Source organism: Lynx rufus, unplaced genomic scaffold, assembly GCF_022079265.1.
Source record: "Lynx rufus isolate CCGP_SWC_20201006 ecotype Redwood Valley unplaced genomic scaffold, mLynRuf1.p SCAF_2, whole genome shotgun sequence".
In the NCBI taxonomy this organism is placed as follows: Eukaryota; Metazoa; Chordata; class Mammalia; order Carnivora; family Felidae; genus Lynx; species Lynx rufus.
In genome coordinates, this window is record NW_025814834.1 from 113,833,430 (window position 1) to 113,847,901 (window position 14,472).

The 14,472-nt window shown below is 47.2% G+C and overlaps 1 protein-coding gene across 1 annotated transcript; it reads left to right on the forward strand.

The window, feature by feature from the left end:
• Positions 1–2,757: 2,757 nt before the first annotated feature.
• Positions 2,758–11,488, forward strand: LOC124515054 (serine protease 40-like). Its single transcript, XM_047083547.1, has 5 exons — positions 2,758–2,881; positions 3,698–3,860; positions 5,830–6,104; positions 7,695–7,861; positions 11,171–11,488. Exons 1-5 carry the CDS (start codon positions 2,758–2,760, stop codon positions 11,486–11,488), a joined length of 1,047 nt encoding a protein of 348 aa, XP_046939503.1.
• The last annotated feature ends 2,984 nt before the right edge of the window (positions 11,489–14,472 follow it).

A 14,472-nucleotide genomic window follows, 5' to 3' on the forward strand; every position in this document is an offset into this window, starting at 1 on the left:
ATCAAGACAGTATGGTACTGGCACAAAACCAGACACTCAGATCAATGGAACAGAATAGAAAACCCAGAAATGTACCCACAAATGTATGGCCAACTCATCTTTGACAAAGAAGGAAAGAATATCCAGTGGAATAAAGACAGTCTCTTTAGCAAACGATGTTGGGAAAACTGGACAGTGACATGCAGAAAAATTAACCTGGACCACTTTCTTACACCATGCACAAAAGTAAGCTTAAAATGCAAGAAAAACCTAAATGTAAGACAGAAGCCATCAAAATCCTAGAGGAGAAAGTAGGCAAAAACCTCTTTGATCTCAGCCACAGCAACTTCTTACTCAACTTGTCTTTGGGGGAAACAAAAACAAAGGAAACAATCATCAAAACTATAAACTAAAAGACAACCAATGGAATGGGAGAAGATATTTGCAAATGACATATCAGATAAAGGGTTAGTATCCAAAATCAATAAAGAACTTATCAAACTCAGCACCCAAAAAACAAATAATCTAGTGAAGAAATGGACAAAAGACATGAATAGACACTTTTCCAAGGAAGACATCCAAATGACTAACAGACACATGAAAAAATGCTCAACATCAACATCATCAGGGAAATACAAATCAAAACCACAATGAGATATCATCTCACACCAATCAGAATGGCTAAAATTAACAACTCAGGCAACAGCAGATGTTGGTGAGGATGTGGAGAAAGAGGATCTCTTTTGCACTACTGATGAAAATGCAAACTGGTGCAGCATTTTCTGGAAAACGGTATGGAGATTCCTCAAAAAATTAAAAATAGAACTACCCTACAACCTAGCAATTGCATTACTAGGTATTTATCCAAGGGATTCAGGTTTGCTGTTTCGAAGGGGGCACATGCACCCCAATGTATAGCAGTGCTATCAACAATAGCTAAAGTATGGAAAGACCCCTAATGTCCATCCACAGATGAATGGATAAAGAAGATGTGGTATATATATACAATGAAGTATTACTCAGCAATCAAAAAGAATGAAGCCTTGCCATTTGCAACTGTGTGGATGGAACTAGAGGGTATTATGCTAAGCAAAATTAATCAGTCAGAGAAAGACAGATATTATATGACTTCACTCATATGTGGAATTTAAGGTAGAAAATAGATGAATGTAAGGGAAGGAAAGCAAAAATAGTATAAAAACAAGAGGCAGACAAAACATAAGAGACTCTTAAATATAGAGAATAAATTGAGGGTTGCCAGAGGGGTTGTGGGTGGAGGGATGGGCTAAATGTATAAGGGGCATTAAGGAAGACACTTGTTGGGATGAGCACTGGGTGTTATATATAGGGGATGAATCACTGGAATCTACTTCTGAAATTATTATTGCATTATATGCTAACTACTTTGGATGTAAATTTAAATAAATAAATAAAAATAAATAAATAAATAAAAAGCAAATAAATAAATAATGAAATAAGCAAATATTAAAATTAAAAGAAAAAGCAGGAGAAGGATAACCAAGAGTCTAAAGAGCAGAGCCAAGAGTCACAGAGAATTCTTTCCTAAGGCCTTGAAATCTTGTCCAGTAGGATATACAAACTTATGCACAAGTAACTCCTTTGTATTTTCCATCTCCTCTCCTCCTCCCTCTTTGAATGGCAATGTCTTGCATTGTTATCCTAGGTCTGTCCCACCATTGTGTGTTGGGAATGTTGGGTAGGTAGTTTCTTTAGTTTTATAGGTCCTCAGATGGAGGAGAAATTTTGTTTAAGACTGATGTTTAATGGATTAAAGCTAGGAACCTCATCCTCACCTAACTTAGAGGATTTAAATGATGAGATTTTGCACTTTGAGCTGATGAGATACTGATGCTTACATTTAGATGACTAGGTTGGCTCACAGATTGGCCCCTGTTCGCAGAGGTCAAGGAGAGGCTAGAAAAAGAGGCAGGCTGCTGCAGATTGGTAGGTGGCAGATTTAATTAGCAAGAGAACTTAAATATGAGGCTTGTCTTGGGTGTCCTTGAAGCAGCTCCCACTTGGTGGGCAAAGCATACATTCCAAGGCCAGGGGAGAGTGAGGGGCCTCTTCTGCCTGGATCTAGCTCTAAGATCAACCAGTGGTCATATCCTCTCAGTGACCTTCTCTAACAGATGAGACTCTGAATTTTGAGTTGATACTGTAATGGAATGAGACTCTTGGGGACCTTAGAATATAGTGAATGATTTTGCATTTGGGAAGAACATAAGTTGTTGGCAGCCAGAGGTTGAACTCCGCATACAACCCATACCCTTGCATAATGCCCTCTTGCCACCTGTGACTATAATGAAATATCCACCCCATTACTATGCCATGCTGTATTGCTCAAGTGAGTTTAAGAAAGAGATATTATCCATAGTGGGTCTGACCTAATTATGTGAATGGGGGAGGGGTAGAAATGAGTGCTTTGGATCTTGAAAGCCAGTTAGAAATATTTGGTGACATTATATAAGCACATGACCTCTGACCATTAGTGCATATTCCTAGGCATACACCATAACCACGCTGTGTCTGCCATCAAACTGGGGTCCCTTGGCAGAAGACTCTATATGTCCTCTGCTTCTCCCATCAGCCTAGGGGCTCTGGCATCGTGTGTGGGCCCATTGCCTCCTCCTGGTACCCACACAGGCTGCAGGGCAGGAGGCGACACTCCCTACAGAAGGAGACGGTTTCCCAGCAGCCCTTGCGGCCTCACGTGGCGCAGGCCCCTTGTCTGGGAAGACGACGTGGACTGGCCCAATGGCAAGCGCCCGGGCCGAGGGCTCAGGCCCAGGCTGGCAGGGGGCCTGCGTGCTGGCCACAGCCCTGCTCTGGCTGTGCCCACTGTTGCTTCGTGCTGAGCCCGAGGGAACTGCTGCGGATGGTGAGTGTGGGGGGGGAGTATGGTGAGGGGCGTCAGGTTCCCCCACCTTTCAAGTGTCCCTCACCCACCCCACCAGCCAGGAGGAACTCTACCTGGCTGAGTGGGGCCCTAGAATTCCTGGGTTCCCCTTCGGCATGGTCAGGGAGACCCATGGCTGAGGAGACCAGGGCACCCCCTCTTCTTGCCAGCTCTTTCCTTCTGGATCTCAAGCCTCCTCAGTTCAAGAGCGGAGGTTCATCACTGGCCTGTCTGTGTGGACCCCCAAAACCTCTTCATTTTAAGAACAGGATGCAGTGCTTCAGGAGAATTATCAAGCAAAATGTGCTCCATTTGGCCTCAGTCTCCCTAGAATATTGGACTGAGGTGGGAGGGGTGCAACCACTTAATCCTCAGTGGCCCTGAGTAAACAGCATCCCTAAGTAAGTCCTTAGTTTCTGGGACTTCAAATAATGGTGTGCTAGTTAAGTGAAATAAGGTCTGGTGAAGCACCTGGGGCAGCACCATCTCCTGGTCTTGACTTGCGCACCCCAGTGGTATGCAGATGTGTACCTCTGCAGGTGCCTGCACCACAAACCTCACCCCCACCCTTCTTACTGAAACCCACAGGCTGCTTCCTTAGTACTACCATCACCAGCAAAGCCAGGTGGCTCTTTGTTACATGAGCCATGTCTCTTCACCCTGGGCCTTGGATTTCCCAGCTGAAAAGTGAGGAGGGGCCATGGTGGCCCTGTGTCCTGTTGATGCTGACATCCAGAGACACCAAGGCTGGCATCCATAATACCTCATGGTGCCTCATGGGTAGGATTGTCTCCACAGTGTGTGGGAAGCCAGCAGTAACTGGGAAGATCTTTGGTGGCCAGAATGCACCGGACCGTCGGTGGCCATGGCAGGCCAGCCTACTCTACCATGGCAAGCACATCTGTGGAGCTGCCCTCATAGATGCCTACTGGGTGATCTCAGCTGCCCACTGCTTCCAAAAGTGCGTGTTCCCAATGGGCCCAGTGACTCAGGTGGGATTGGGGAGGGAACACAAGATGGACAGAACAGAAGGGGGAGAATGATGTCCCAGACCTTTTTCCCTGGGCTTTGTTCCTGGCCACCACCAGGTGTCTGTGTGCACTGTTGCCCCTGCCTTTGACCGAGCATTCCCCTCTACTTGGAATGCCATCCCTTCTCACCATCTTACTCCAGTCTCCTGACTCTCTGAGTTCACATCTCCCAGTACAAAGGCCATTTACCTTATCTCTTCCTTCAGGGATGTTCCCATATGTCCCCCTCCTCACACTTTGGTAATACCAAGATGGTATGGCTGTCTCAGCTACATGTACATTACTTGTACATAGCTAAGTGGAAATTAACTTCAACTGTGATTATCAGTAAGTACTGGAAAACAAACTTTAGTTCCAAAGTCATTGCCTCCAGCCCACTTTTTGTCTTCTTTAAATTTTAGGATTCTGAGTCCTGTTCCCACTCAAGGTAGATTCTGCATTCTACATCTTGCCCAGCTCTAGACAGGCCAACAAGATGTCAGTGGGTTTGTTTCCTCTTGTGCAGATGGTAGTGGGTGTGTAGTATCCCTGGCTGAACATATGGAACAGGTTTTAGGCTTTAAGTCAGAGCAATAGTTCTAGGGTCCCCACTTTCCAGGGCTGGGGGAGCATTAGAGCCTGGACAAATTGGGCAATTATTTTGTCCTCTTCCAATCAGGCTGTTCAAAGGTCATCATTGGCACAACTGCCAGAGGCTTCCCTGGGTCCTAACCACCTGCACATTCTAGCACATTTCTCTGTGGAAGCATCATGGGACTCTGGCTGTTTAACCAGCATCCAGAAATTCCTGTCACTTCTGTAGAAATATGTGCCTAAGAGCAACTGTGTTCACCACTGTCTCCATAGGCCAGAGTGAGGCATGAAGCAAATGGCCTCTGTCCTCGGATGGGACACAGATAGTCAGGAGAGTGGGCTGCATCTCAGGTGTATCCTGAGCTTACTCTGTGCCCAGAGGGAGCGGGGAGAATATCACACTCGAAGTCAGAGGAGGTAAGAGCCACTGGCATCAACTGGCTTTGAGAACCACTTGGGTTCTGTTCATTTATTCAGCACTTGTGGGTGGTAGGCCCCTTGTGAGGCCCACCGTGGAGGATGTGGAGATGCAAGACCCACCTTGAAGTTTCTCATCCTATCAGGATAGTGACACATGAACCCAGCTACTGTGCTGCAGGATGGAAAGACCAGAATATGCAAGAGGGTAGACCCTGAGCCAGTGTCAGGAGAGGTACCATGGGTTGCATCAGAGGAGGGGCTCGGAGCTAGTACGGCCTTGTGGGAGAAGAATCCAGTCACATGGAGTCTGGGCAAGGGAGCAGCATGAGCAGACCACGTATGTTGGAAAGCTGCTCACATTCCAGAAGCAAGTTCAGTTCCATGTGCTCGCCTGTTTGCTCCACACAGGCTTATTGAGTGCCTGTCTCCAGATGGGGTTCATCCTTTAGGGAAGTCTGAGTGTGAAGAATGGGAAGAGGGAATGGATGATTCTGCACTGAGAAATGGGGTCTTTGAGAACCACTCCAAGCGATGGGACCTTCCAATAGTTCTGGTCAGAGCTGGGAAGGAGCCAAGTCTCCTCTGTTCTAAAATGAAGGGGTATAGTTTGATGTGCCCCAATGTTTCTTTCCAGCACTGAGATTCTCTGCTCCTTTGATTTGGGGGCATACTGGGAAAGCCATCAGAAACTTTCAAAGGACAGATTTCCTGAGGCAACAGACAGACAAGAATCCAGCCCACCTGATGAGAATATTAGGAAGGGAGGAGAGAGCAACCTCTGGAATAATGGTGATGTCTGGTTGCTTATGGGGTTGGGAGAGTTGGGGGTAGGCAGTCAGGTGAGAGTGCAAGGGTGTTAGCCCAGTGCTCAGAGGAGACAGGTGATAATACAGCCTCTCACAACAGGTCCCATGAACCATCTGACTACCAGGTCCTGCTAGGGTACCATCAGCTCCAACATCCCACTGAGCATAGCCGGCAGATGACAGTGTATCGAGTCATTGTTCACAATGACTTTAACAAACGCTACTACATGGGCAGTGACATCGCTCTGTTGCAACTGCATCTATCTGTGAACTTTACTTCTCACATCCTCCCTGCCTGCCTGCCGGGGCCTACCATGAAGCTGCCCCTTCACAGCAGCTGCTGGATAACCGGCTGGGGGATGATCACTGAGGATGGTGAGTAGGAGCAGGGCAGGCAGGGAGGGTAAGGGTGGTGGAGGAGGAAGGTGTGTTAACCATTGTGGGGCCCTTCCAGCCCTGATACCATTTCCTTCTAAAGCTTCAGTTTCCTTCTGTCATGCTTCAAAAAGTCTGAGCATATCTAACTTTTGGAATCAAGAACTTGGGCTCTTTGACTCCAAGCCATTTAGGATTCCACTCTGATTCACAGGTCCTGCCTGAGACTGTGTCAGGCCCCTCCAAAGCTTCATCAGGCACCTCTTGGGCTTTCCCTACCATGGAAGGTACTCAGGGAAGCATAACAGTAAGGAAATGAAAACAAGTTTGCTTGTTGGCTTGAGAGGCAAAGTTGGGTGTTTCTGGATTAAGAACATATTCCTATGTGAATCTCACTTCCCCTCATCCATTAATTCAAGTAAAACTTGCCTGTTCTGCCAGCTTGCTGGGCTTGTACATTTTTAGGCTGAGAGAGGAGAAATGGTGGGCAAATATTTTTTTAAGACAATGGAAAATGCTTTTAATTTAGGAAAATGTAACATAGAGTGAAAAAAGCAGAATGTAAATTTGCCGTGATTTGTAGGGTCATAGGGTCATGATCTGGCAGAGTATCTCACTGGAGGTATTTGGGGCAAGATTTTCTTTGCTGTGCTCTGGCCACAAATATCAATCACACTGTCTAGTCATGAAAACAGCCAATGCTTCAACATTTCCAAAGACACCCTCTTGGGAAGCACTGTCACTCATTAAGAACCACTGGCAGAGCAAGGAGGATTCTGCAAAACTGGTCGGAGGGTAGGAATTGGGGTATGAGGGGAAGTTGCAGGCTAGAGCAGCCAGCAGGTCAGGGAGCATCTGACATCAATGATAGACTCAGCCTGCAGCTGTTCTGTCCTCTCCCTGACCACAGTTGCTGGGCCTGGGTTGTCCCCAAGGACATGTGAGAGCTGTACATGGCAAGCACTCCACAGGACGGAGCTGTCACTGTGACACTGAAAACACCAGTCTGATCTGTGAGCAATCTGTGGAAATAGAATCCACATGGAAAGCATCCACAGACCAGCTGCTCGTTGAGGCTGGGCCATGTCTTATTTGACATACTACCTCACCCCACCCAGCATCCATTAGGTGCATCACTGGAACCTGGGCCAAGCCAGGACTCTCAACTTCCACCCTCCACCTCTACTTCTATATCTGCATAGCTGCCGGATTAATTATTTTCAAAACACAAGGAGACCCTTCAGTGGTTTCCCAGTGTGCTTGAGAGAAATCCAAACTCCACATACTGGTGAAGAGGCCTTGCTCACTCTGGACCCTGCTGTGACCTTGTCTCATTTTTTTCAACTCCCACGCCACTGCAGCCACCCAGACCTCCCTCCTGGCACTTCCCACCACAGACCCTTCACCTTTGCTCTCTTGTCTGCCTTAAATGTCTTTTCCCTTCATCTTTGCAAGTCCTCTGAGAGACTTCCCCAATCCTGTCAGTTGGAAATGGCAGCATGTCCATTAGCAGGCCGGTTGGGGAGGTAGCTAGCCCTTCTCTCAGGCTCCAACCCACATCTGACCTTCCCCCACTCCTGACCCCTGCAGATTTCCTGGCTGCACCATTTCAGCTGCAGGAAGGAGAGGTTGGTATCATTGACAGTGAAGTCTGTAAAATGTATTTCCAATCGCCAGACTCCAGCAGCAGTGAATATTCTATACATGAGGATATGTTTTGTGCTGGGGACCTCATGACAGGAAAGTCCATCTGCAGAGTAAGTGAGATTGGCTCTGTTTATCAAGTGGGAACTCCCCTCTCCCTTTGTGTCTTCTCTGGATCCTGCCCCTGACTTCCTCCTCCTAAGCTCACCCCAGCCTGAAGTGTCAGAACTGAAGGTCAGAAGACCCCAAAGAATACTAGTTCATTCCATACATTTCTTCGTTTAAAAAAAAACGTTGTTGAAGAATAGCATGCATAGAAAAGGGCATAATTTAGACATGTGCCATTTGATGCATTTTTAGAAATTTGCACAATCAGGGACACCTGGGTGGCTCAGTCTGTTAAGCATCCGACTTCAGCTCAGGTCATAATCTCGTGGTCCGTGAGTTTGAGCCTCATGTCCGGCTCTGTGCTGACAGCTCAGAGCCTGAAGCCTGCTTCAGATTCTGTGTCTCCCTCTGTCTCTGCCCCTCCCCTGCTTGCACTCTATTTGTCTGTCTCTCTCTGTCTCAAAAATAAATAAACATTAAAAAAAAATTTTTGGGGGCGCCTGGGTGGCTCAGTCAGTTGAGCATCTGACTTTGGCTTAGGTCATGATCTCGCAGTTCATGAGTTCGAGCTGCATGTCGGGCTCTCTGACAGCTCAGAGCCTGAAACCTGCTTCGGATTCTGTATCTCCCTCTCGCTGCCCCTCCCATTCTCTCTCTCTCTCTCTGTTAAAAATGAGTAAACATTTTTTTAAAAATTAAATTAAAAAAAAAAGAAATTGGCACAATCACGTAACAACCAGCACCTAAAGAATCCTCCTGATACTTCCTTCCTGTTACTAACTCCCTGAGACTAGTCCTGGCTTCTGAAGCTCTGTGGATTAGTGTCGGGACTTACCTACATGGAATTATAGAGGATGCATTCTCATCTGGTCAATATTATGTTTCTGAGATTTATGCATCTTGTGTGTAGTTTACATTGTTCATCTTGTTGCTGTATGGTATCCACTGTGTGAATATACTACAATTTTATTTATCTATTCTAGTCTTGGTGGCATTTGGATAGTTTCCACTTGAGACCATTACAAATAGATTTGCTGTGAATATCCTAGTGCATGTGTTTTAGTGCACATGGGTTCACATTTTGGTTGAGTATAACCCTGGGAGTAGAATTACTGTGCCATAAGATATGCACAGGTTCGTCTCTCACAGGTACTGAGGAGCAGCTTTCCAATCCACTGGTACCAGTTTGCACTCCCCCCAGCAGGGAATGACAGTTGTGTTTGCTCCACATTGCCTCCAGTACTTCATGTTGCCTGCCATTTTCAATGTGATTTTTAATTTGCATTTCTCTGAGAATTTCTCTGTGAATAATGAAGATAAGCACTTTTTTCATATGTGTATTGCCTCTTTTTAAAAGTGTCTATTCAAATTTTTTTGCCATTATTTCAATGAGATTGTGTGTCTTTCTCATTGAATTTTAGAATATGAGTATGTTATTGAATATATGTATTAAGAATATTTTCTCCTACTCTGTGGAATCCTTCTATTCTATGGTGGAGAAACTGAGACCCAGAGAGGAAAGTGGATAGCTCAAGGTGAAGTGGCATGATCATAGTCAAACCTAGAAAAGCTTGGAGCTATGGCCCCCACATGCTTCCTCATACAGAGCTCCTTCCTCTCCTGCTCCTTTTGCTACCTCTTTGTCTCTCTCCTTGACCATCTCCCATCAGCTGAAAAACATACTGTCATGATGCCCATCTTAAAACACCCTACACATACCTTCCCTTTTCCCCAGCTCTCTGCCCTGGGCCCTGATTCTCAGCCTGCCTTCCCACAGGGCTCACCCACTTCAAGGGCCCTCTCTGGCTTACTCACTTCTCTTTCTTGCCTCAGCCCATTCTATCAGACTTTTGTGCTCGCCCTTCCTCCACAGTTTTCTCACCAAGACAGCCAGATGCCTAGGTGCACCTCTGACCTCCTCCCACTTGGTGCTTGGCCATGCACCCTGCAGCACATCCCATCATACTTGAAGGGCAGCCCCTCTTGTGTCTCCTGCTTTCTTCCTCCTCTTTCTGACCTCCACACACCAAGGACCCACCACTCAGCCCTTATTCTGCTTTTCCTGCCTTGCTCCATTTTTACCTTAAATGGAGGGAAAGGGTCAGGTAGGGCAAATCTGTGCCTCACCATTTCTTGCCTGTCTTTATCAGTCTCTTTCTGCTACAGTAGTTCATGACTGGTCTCCCTGTGCTGATTTCTGCCCTGCCACATACTGTGCTTCACCCAGCCCCAGAAATCCTACCATCCTTTTAGAATCTGTATCAGGTCACACTACCTCCCTGCTGAGTGTCCTTCAATGTCCCTTCATCCATACCCTCCCAGCTGATAAGCCTGGGCATGGCCCTGCCACTTCTCAGCCTCACCTGTGCCAAGCAGACCGCCTACCTGTGCCTGCAAATTCCAGGTCAGGCCTTGCTCATCCCTCCCATCTCTGCTTAGAGGCTCTCTGATGGTCCAGTTAGGGCAGCCCTTCCTGCCATTTACCACCCCCTGGGTGCCTCTGTTCCACACCTTGCATCTGTGCATGGTGTGTGCTGTACTGTCTGTGTTCATGTTCTGTGTCATATCAGTGTCTCCTACACACAGGGTACTCGGTCATGTTTATTCAACAGAAGGCTGGAAGGGTGCTATGTTTCTTTGGTCCCTACTTTATAACCCATGAGATAGAAGCATTATGCCCAATGGTGCCTTCCTGCCTTGGAGTCCTGACCTCAAAGTCCTTAGCATTTTTCTGGGACCCCCTTGGGCTCCCTGCCATTCTGACCACCCTACCAGTTTGGACTTGGGATCACTTCTTTTCTGCTGAGCACATTTAACAGTTTGCGTTTTCTAAAGAAGCTCCACAAACCAGAGACCTTAATAAGTCAAAAACAAATGCCCAGGTGGGATGTTGTACTGGACTGATAATTACCCAGAGGCCTGCAAGCCCCATGGGACTTCAGGTGGTACCTTCACTCACTTAGGATTGGGAGCACAAAGGGCTGGTGTCTGATATCTGGAGTCTGCCTGCATATTCTGATAGGTCTATGACTGCCAGCTTAGAAGGATGCTCAGAGTCCCCTCCACAGGCTTTGTGAAGTGAGCTCCAAAGCCCTACCCTTGCGATTTTTGATCAAAGAGGTCTGCGGTGGGACTCTGTGTCTGGATTTTTCAAATCCTCCATGTAATTCTGATGAGAACAATTCACAGCCCCACCTTGACATGAGGCTTCCTAAACTCCACTCTGGTGGAGGGCAAAGGCACTTCACACTGTCTAAACCATGTGTGTCCCCCTCTATTTTGGTCCCCATGACTCATGCTGTCTCTTTCCTCAGGGAGATTCTGGAGGCCCCTTGGTCTGCAAGCTGAATGGTGGCACTTGGTTTCTGATGGGGCTGTCTAGCTGGAGCCAGGCCTGCCGCTATCCCATAGGCCCCAGCGTCTTCACCAGGCTCACCTACTTTTCCCACTGGATCAGTGAGAAGCGGAGCACCTTGCCCAATCCTGATCCTTCTTGTGCTCCTTCTCAGGACAAACCTCCTATTTTGAGTGACTTTTCTTCTCTGGGCACTGTCCACAAGCCCAGCACCTGCATAACCCTTGTGTCTTTACAGACCTTCCTCCTACTGCTGATTTTCCTAAGGATTCTGTGACAGACCCTGTGATGCCCCTCCTGGCCCTCCCCAACAAGCTTGTTTGCATTAATGCCAACAGGCTCTACATTCTTCTTAAATGTGTCCATCTCTGAGCAATCCTGTCCATCTGAAGCTTACTCCAGGCCTGATAAAATTTTAAAAATATATATTAAAGAAGCTTCCTGCTCCTGTTTCTGACCTATCAGAGCTACCTTCTGTCCCCACCCTACTGTCATTCAAGCTCCTTGGCACATGAAGTTCTCCCCGCTCCCTCAGCTGGGAGTAGGGAAGGGCAAGGACACTGAGGGCCTGGCTAGCTATCTGGAACTGAATCACTAGCCTTGAGGAGTCTTCCAAAGAGCTGTCATGGCTTAGGGCCCAAGGCCTCACCCCATGGAGGAAGTGGCATCCCCTAGGTCCCACAGAACACTAATGGCCAGTGTGATAGGGACGGGTCGCCCTACAGGTGGATGATTTGCCCTGAGCTGGAGATGAAGAAGGATACTCCAGGCCCACAGGTCACAGAGGTTCTATTTGAAAGGCTCTATTTAAAGTAGACTGTGAAGGGCTCTGGCTACCAGGCTAAGTCCAAAATCACAGGTCAGCTGCCCTCAGATCTCTGCTGTTAGTCTATTCCCCTTGTACCCACAGTACCTGTCCTCCCCCTATCTCCAGGGGCCCAGCCCCCCACCCCCTGGGAACCTGTCATAGCTTGTGGTTTGGCTGACCCAGGACTTGCTGGCCCAGCACTGAGCCTTAAGCCATGTCCTGAACTGTCCCCTACAAATATGTCTGGGTCACAGAATTGTAACTAGTTAGCAGAATACTCAGAAGAGTCTCATAACCACAAGACCCACCCTGAACTCTTGGTGATCAGGGAGCAGCCCTCAACCATTGCAGATCCACTGTATCAAAATGCCATCAGGTGTTCTGTGCAAATTCTTTCCAATCTTGTCCCCCAGATAGCCTGGACTCTCACCAGCAGGTGAAAATAGGTGAAGTCACATCCACATGGTCACCAGAATCTTGCTGGCTTTAAGCCCTCTGCTACTCATGCAGAGGTTTTCTTCCCAGCTCAGCAGTGTCTGGAAGTGATAAAAAAAAAAAAAAAAAAAAAGCATTTTCTCCCTATTAGTAGACTCAGTTATGGGGCTTCCTGGCTGTATTGCTGGGCCCGGAGGTGGGAGTCAGCACTTAGTTCAGATTTGGAGCATTATCTACCCACTGCCCCTAGAACTTCCACTTACCTTCAACCCATGGTGGCTTTGTGCTGACTGTGCTGGGTTTCTCTCCCACAGTGACTTCTGCTTTGTCCATCAATAGCCATGTTTCTATGTGAAGCACTGAGTTGGGTCCCCTAACTCAGTAGATGCAAATACATTTCCAGTCCACTCTGAAGATCTGCCAAATCACAACTTTCCCACAGCCTACTTCCCTGTTACAGCCAGCTTCAATGTTTGGTATTATTATCCATGTTTGATCTCTTTTTACAGATCTTAACCCAAGATCTAGCATGGTTAGGTAACTTGTCTGAGGTGATGTGGGTAGTAAATAGCAGAGCAGAAATTCAAACCCAGATTTCTTAAGGAGCTCAGGGGTCTTCCCTCTAATGCAGGCCATTCTCAGGCACCTCAGGCCCTGTGTGATTTCCTCTCTCAGGTTAATTTTGAGAGGTACCTTGAGAGGTTTGGGTTAACTGTCCCAAGTGTGGCCCTGGTCAGTGACAAGGAAAAATCCCAAATAACAAGACTGATGTCAGGGTGCAGAGCAGGTCTGGAAGGCCAGTAGGACTGGGGCTGGGGAACAGGCTGGGAGTGCTGCTGAGGTGGATTTCACCAGACCCGCCATCAGAAGCTCCCAATGGGCTGCTAGGTCTCACTCCCACATCAACCCTGGATGAGCAGGGGAGGTGATAAGGAAATGTAGAATCAACAAGAAATCCTAGAGGAAGTAAAGTTTTCCTGAAGTGGCCTGTAGCTGGGTTAAGAGAGTAGGGCAATGATAGGATGGGCTTGAAGGCTGTTTGCATGTCCCACTCTCCCCCCAACCGATACCGTGTGACAAATGCTGCCTAATCTTTCTCAGGTGCCAGTGTATTCCAGGGTGGATGTGTCAACTAGTGTGTAGCTTCTGATAGCCATCTTGAGTACATGCCCTCCGTGCCCACGCTTCTACCCCTGAGGTCAGGGGGAGTACTACATGGGGAGACTTGATCCTTCCACTATGACTTCTTCTAAGAGCTTTAATGTTGAAGCCTTGGCTGCAGAAAATGCCTGGCAGATATCATTATGGAGGAGAGGTTAAGAGTGGATTTTTGATGCCTGGGGCCTCTGGTCTAGGGTCACCCTCCCTTCTCCTTGAACTCACCAGGACTTCTGTCCTTCTCTGGTATACTGTACCAAAGAGTGACAGAGTAGCTGCTAACCCATGGGTTATATGAGCACATGTGCCAAAATAACTGCACAACTGAGAAGTATGATTGTCACATAAGAAATACAGAAGATTGGACGTTATATGTTATTTGAGATAGAATTATTAGAAGAGACAGACCACCAAAAATTAATAAACGCAATAAATATCCTTATGGATATAGGAAAATATTATTAGCAATAAGACCCAAGACAAAGAAACCACAGGAAAGAACCAAGTCAAAACATTGTGTATGAAAAATACAATGGTTGAATTAGAAGGCACAACAGATTGGATGAATAACAGGTAAACACAGATGAAAGAGGCATACAGTTGCTACTTTGTGTAGACATTGCAAAGTATGGACTTTGGAGCTGGCACACTTATGGTAGGATAATGTGTGGAGTTTCTTTACAAAAGATCTAATTTCTAAAGTATGGTTGGGGGGGGCGCCTGGGTGGCGCAGTCGGTTAAGCGTCCGACTTCAGCCAGGTCACGATCTCGCGGTCCGTGAGTTCGAGCCCCGCATCAGGCTCTGGGCTGATGGCTCGGAGCCTGGAGCCTGTTTCCGATTCTGTGTCTCCCTCTCTCTC

Bases quoted from the DNA above. Each gene is read 5' to 3' on its own strand.
- LOC124515054 (XM_047083547.1), top strand. From the start codon at position 2,758: ATGGCAAGCGCCCGGGCCGAGGGCTCAGGCCCAGGCTGGCAGGGGGCC. The intron at 2,882-3,697 runs GTGAGTGTGGGG...TTGTCTCCACAG, and splicing joins CGAGGGAACTGCTGCGGATG to TGTGTGGGAAGCCAGCAGTA. The intron at 7,862-11,170 runs GTAAGTGAGATT...CTCTTTCCTCAG, and splicing joins CAGGAAAGTCCATCTGCAGA to GGAGATTCTGGAGGCCCCTT.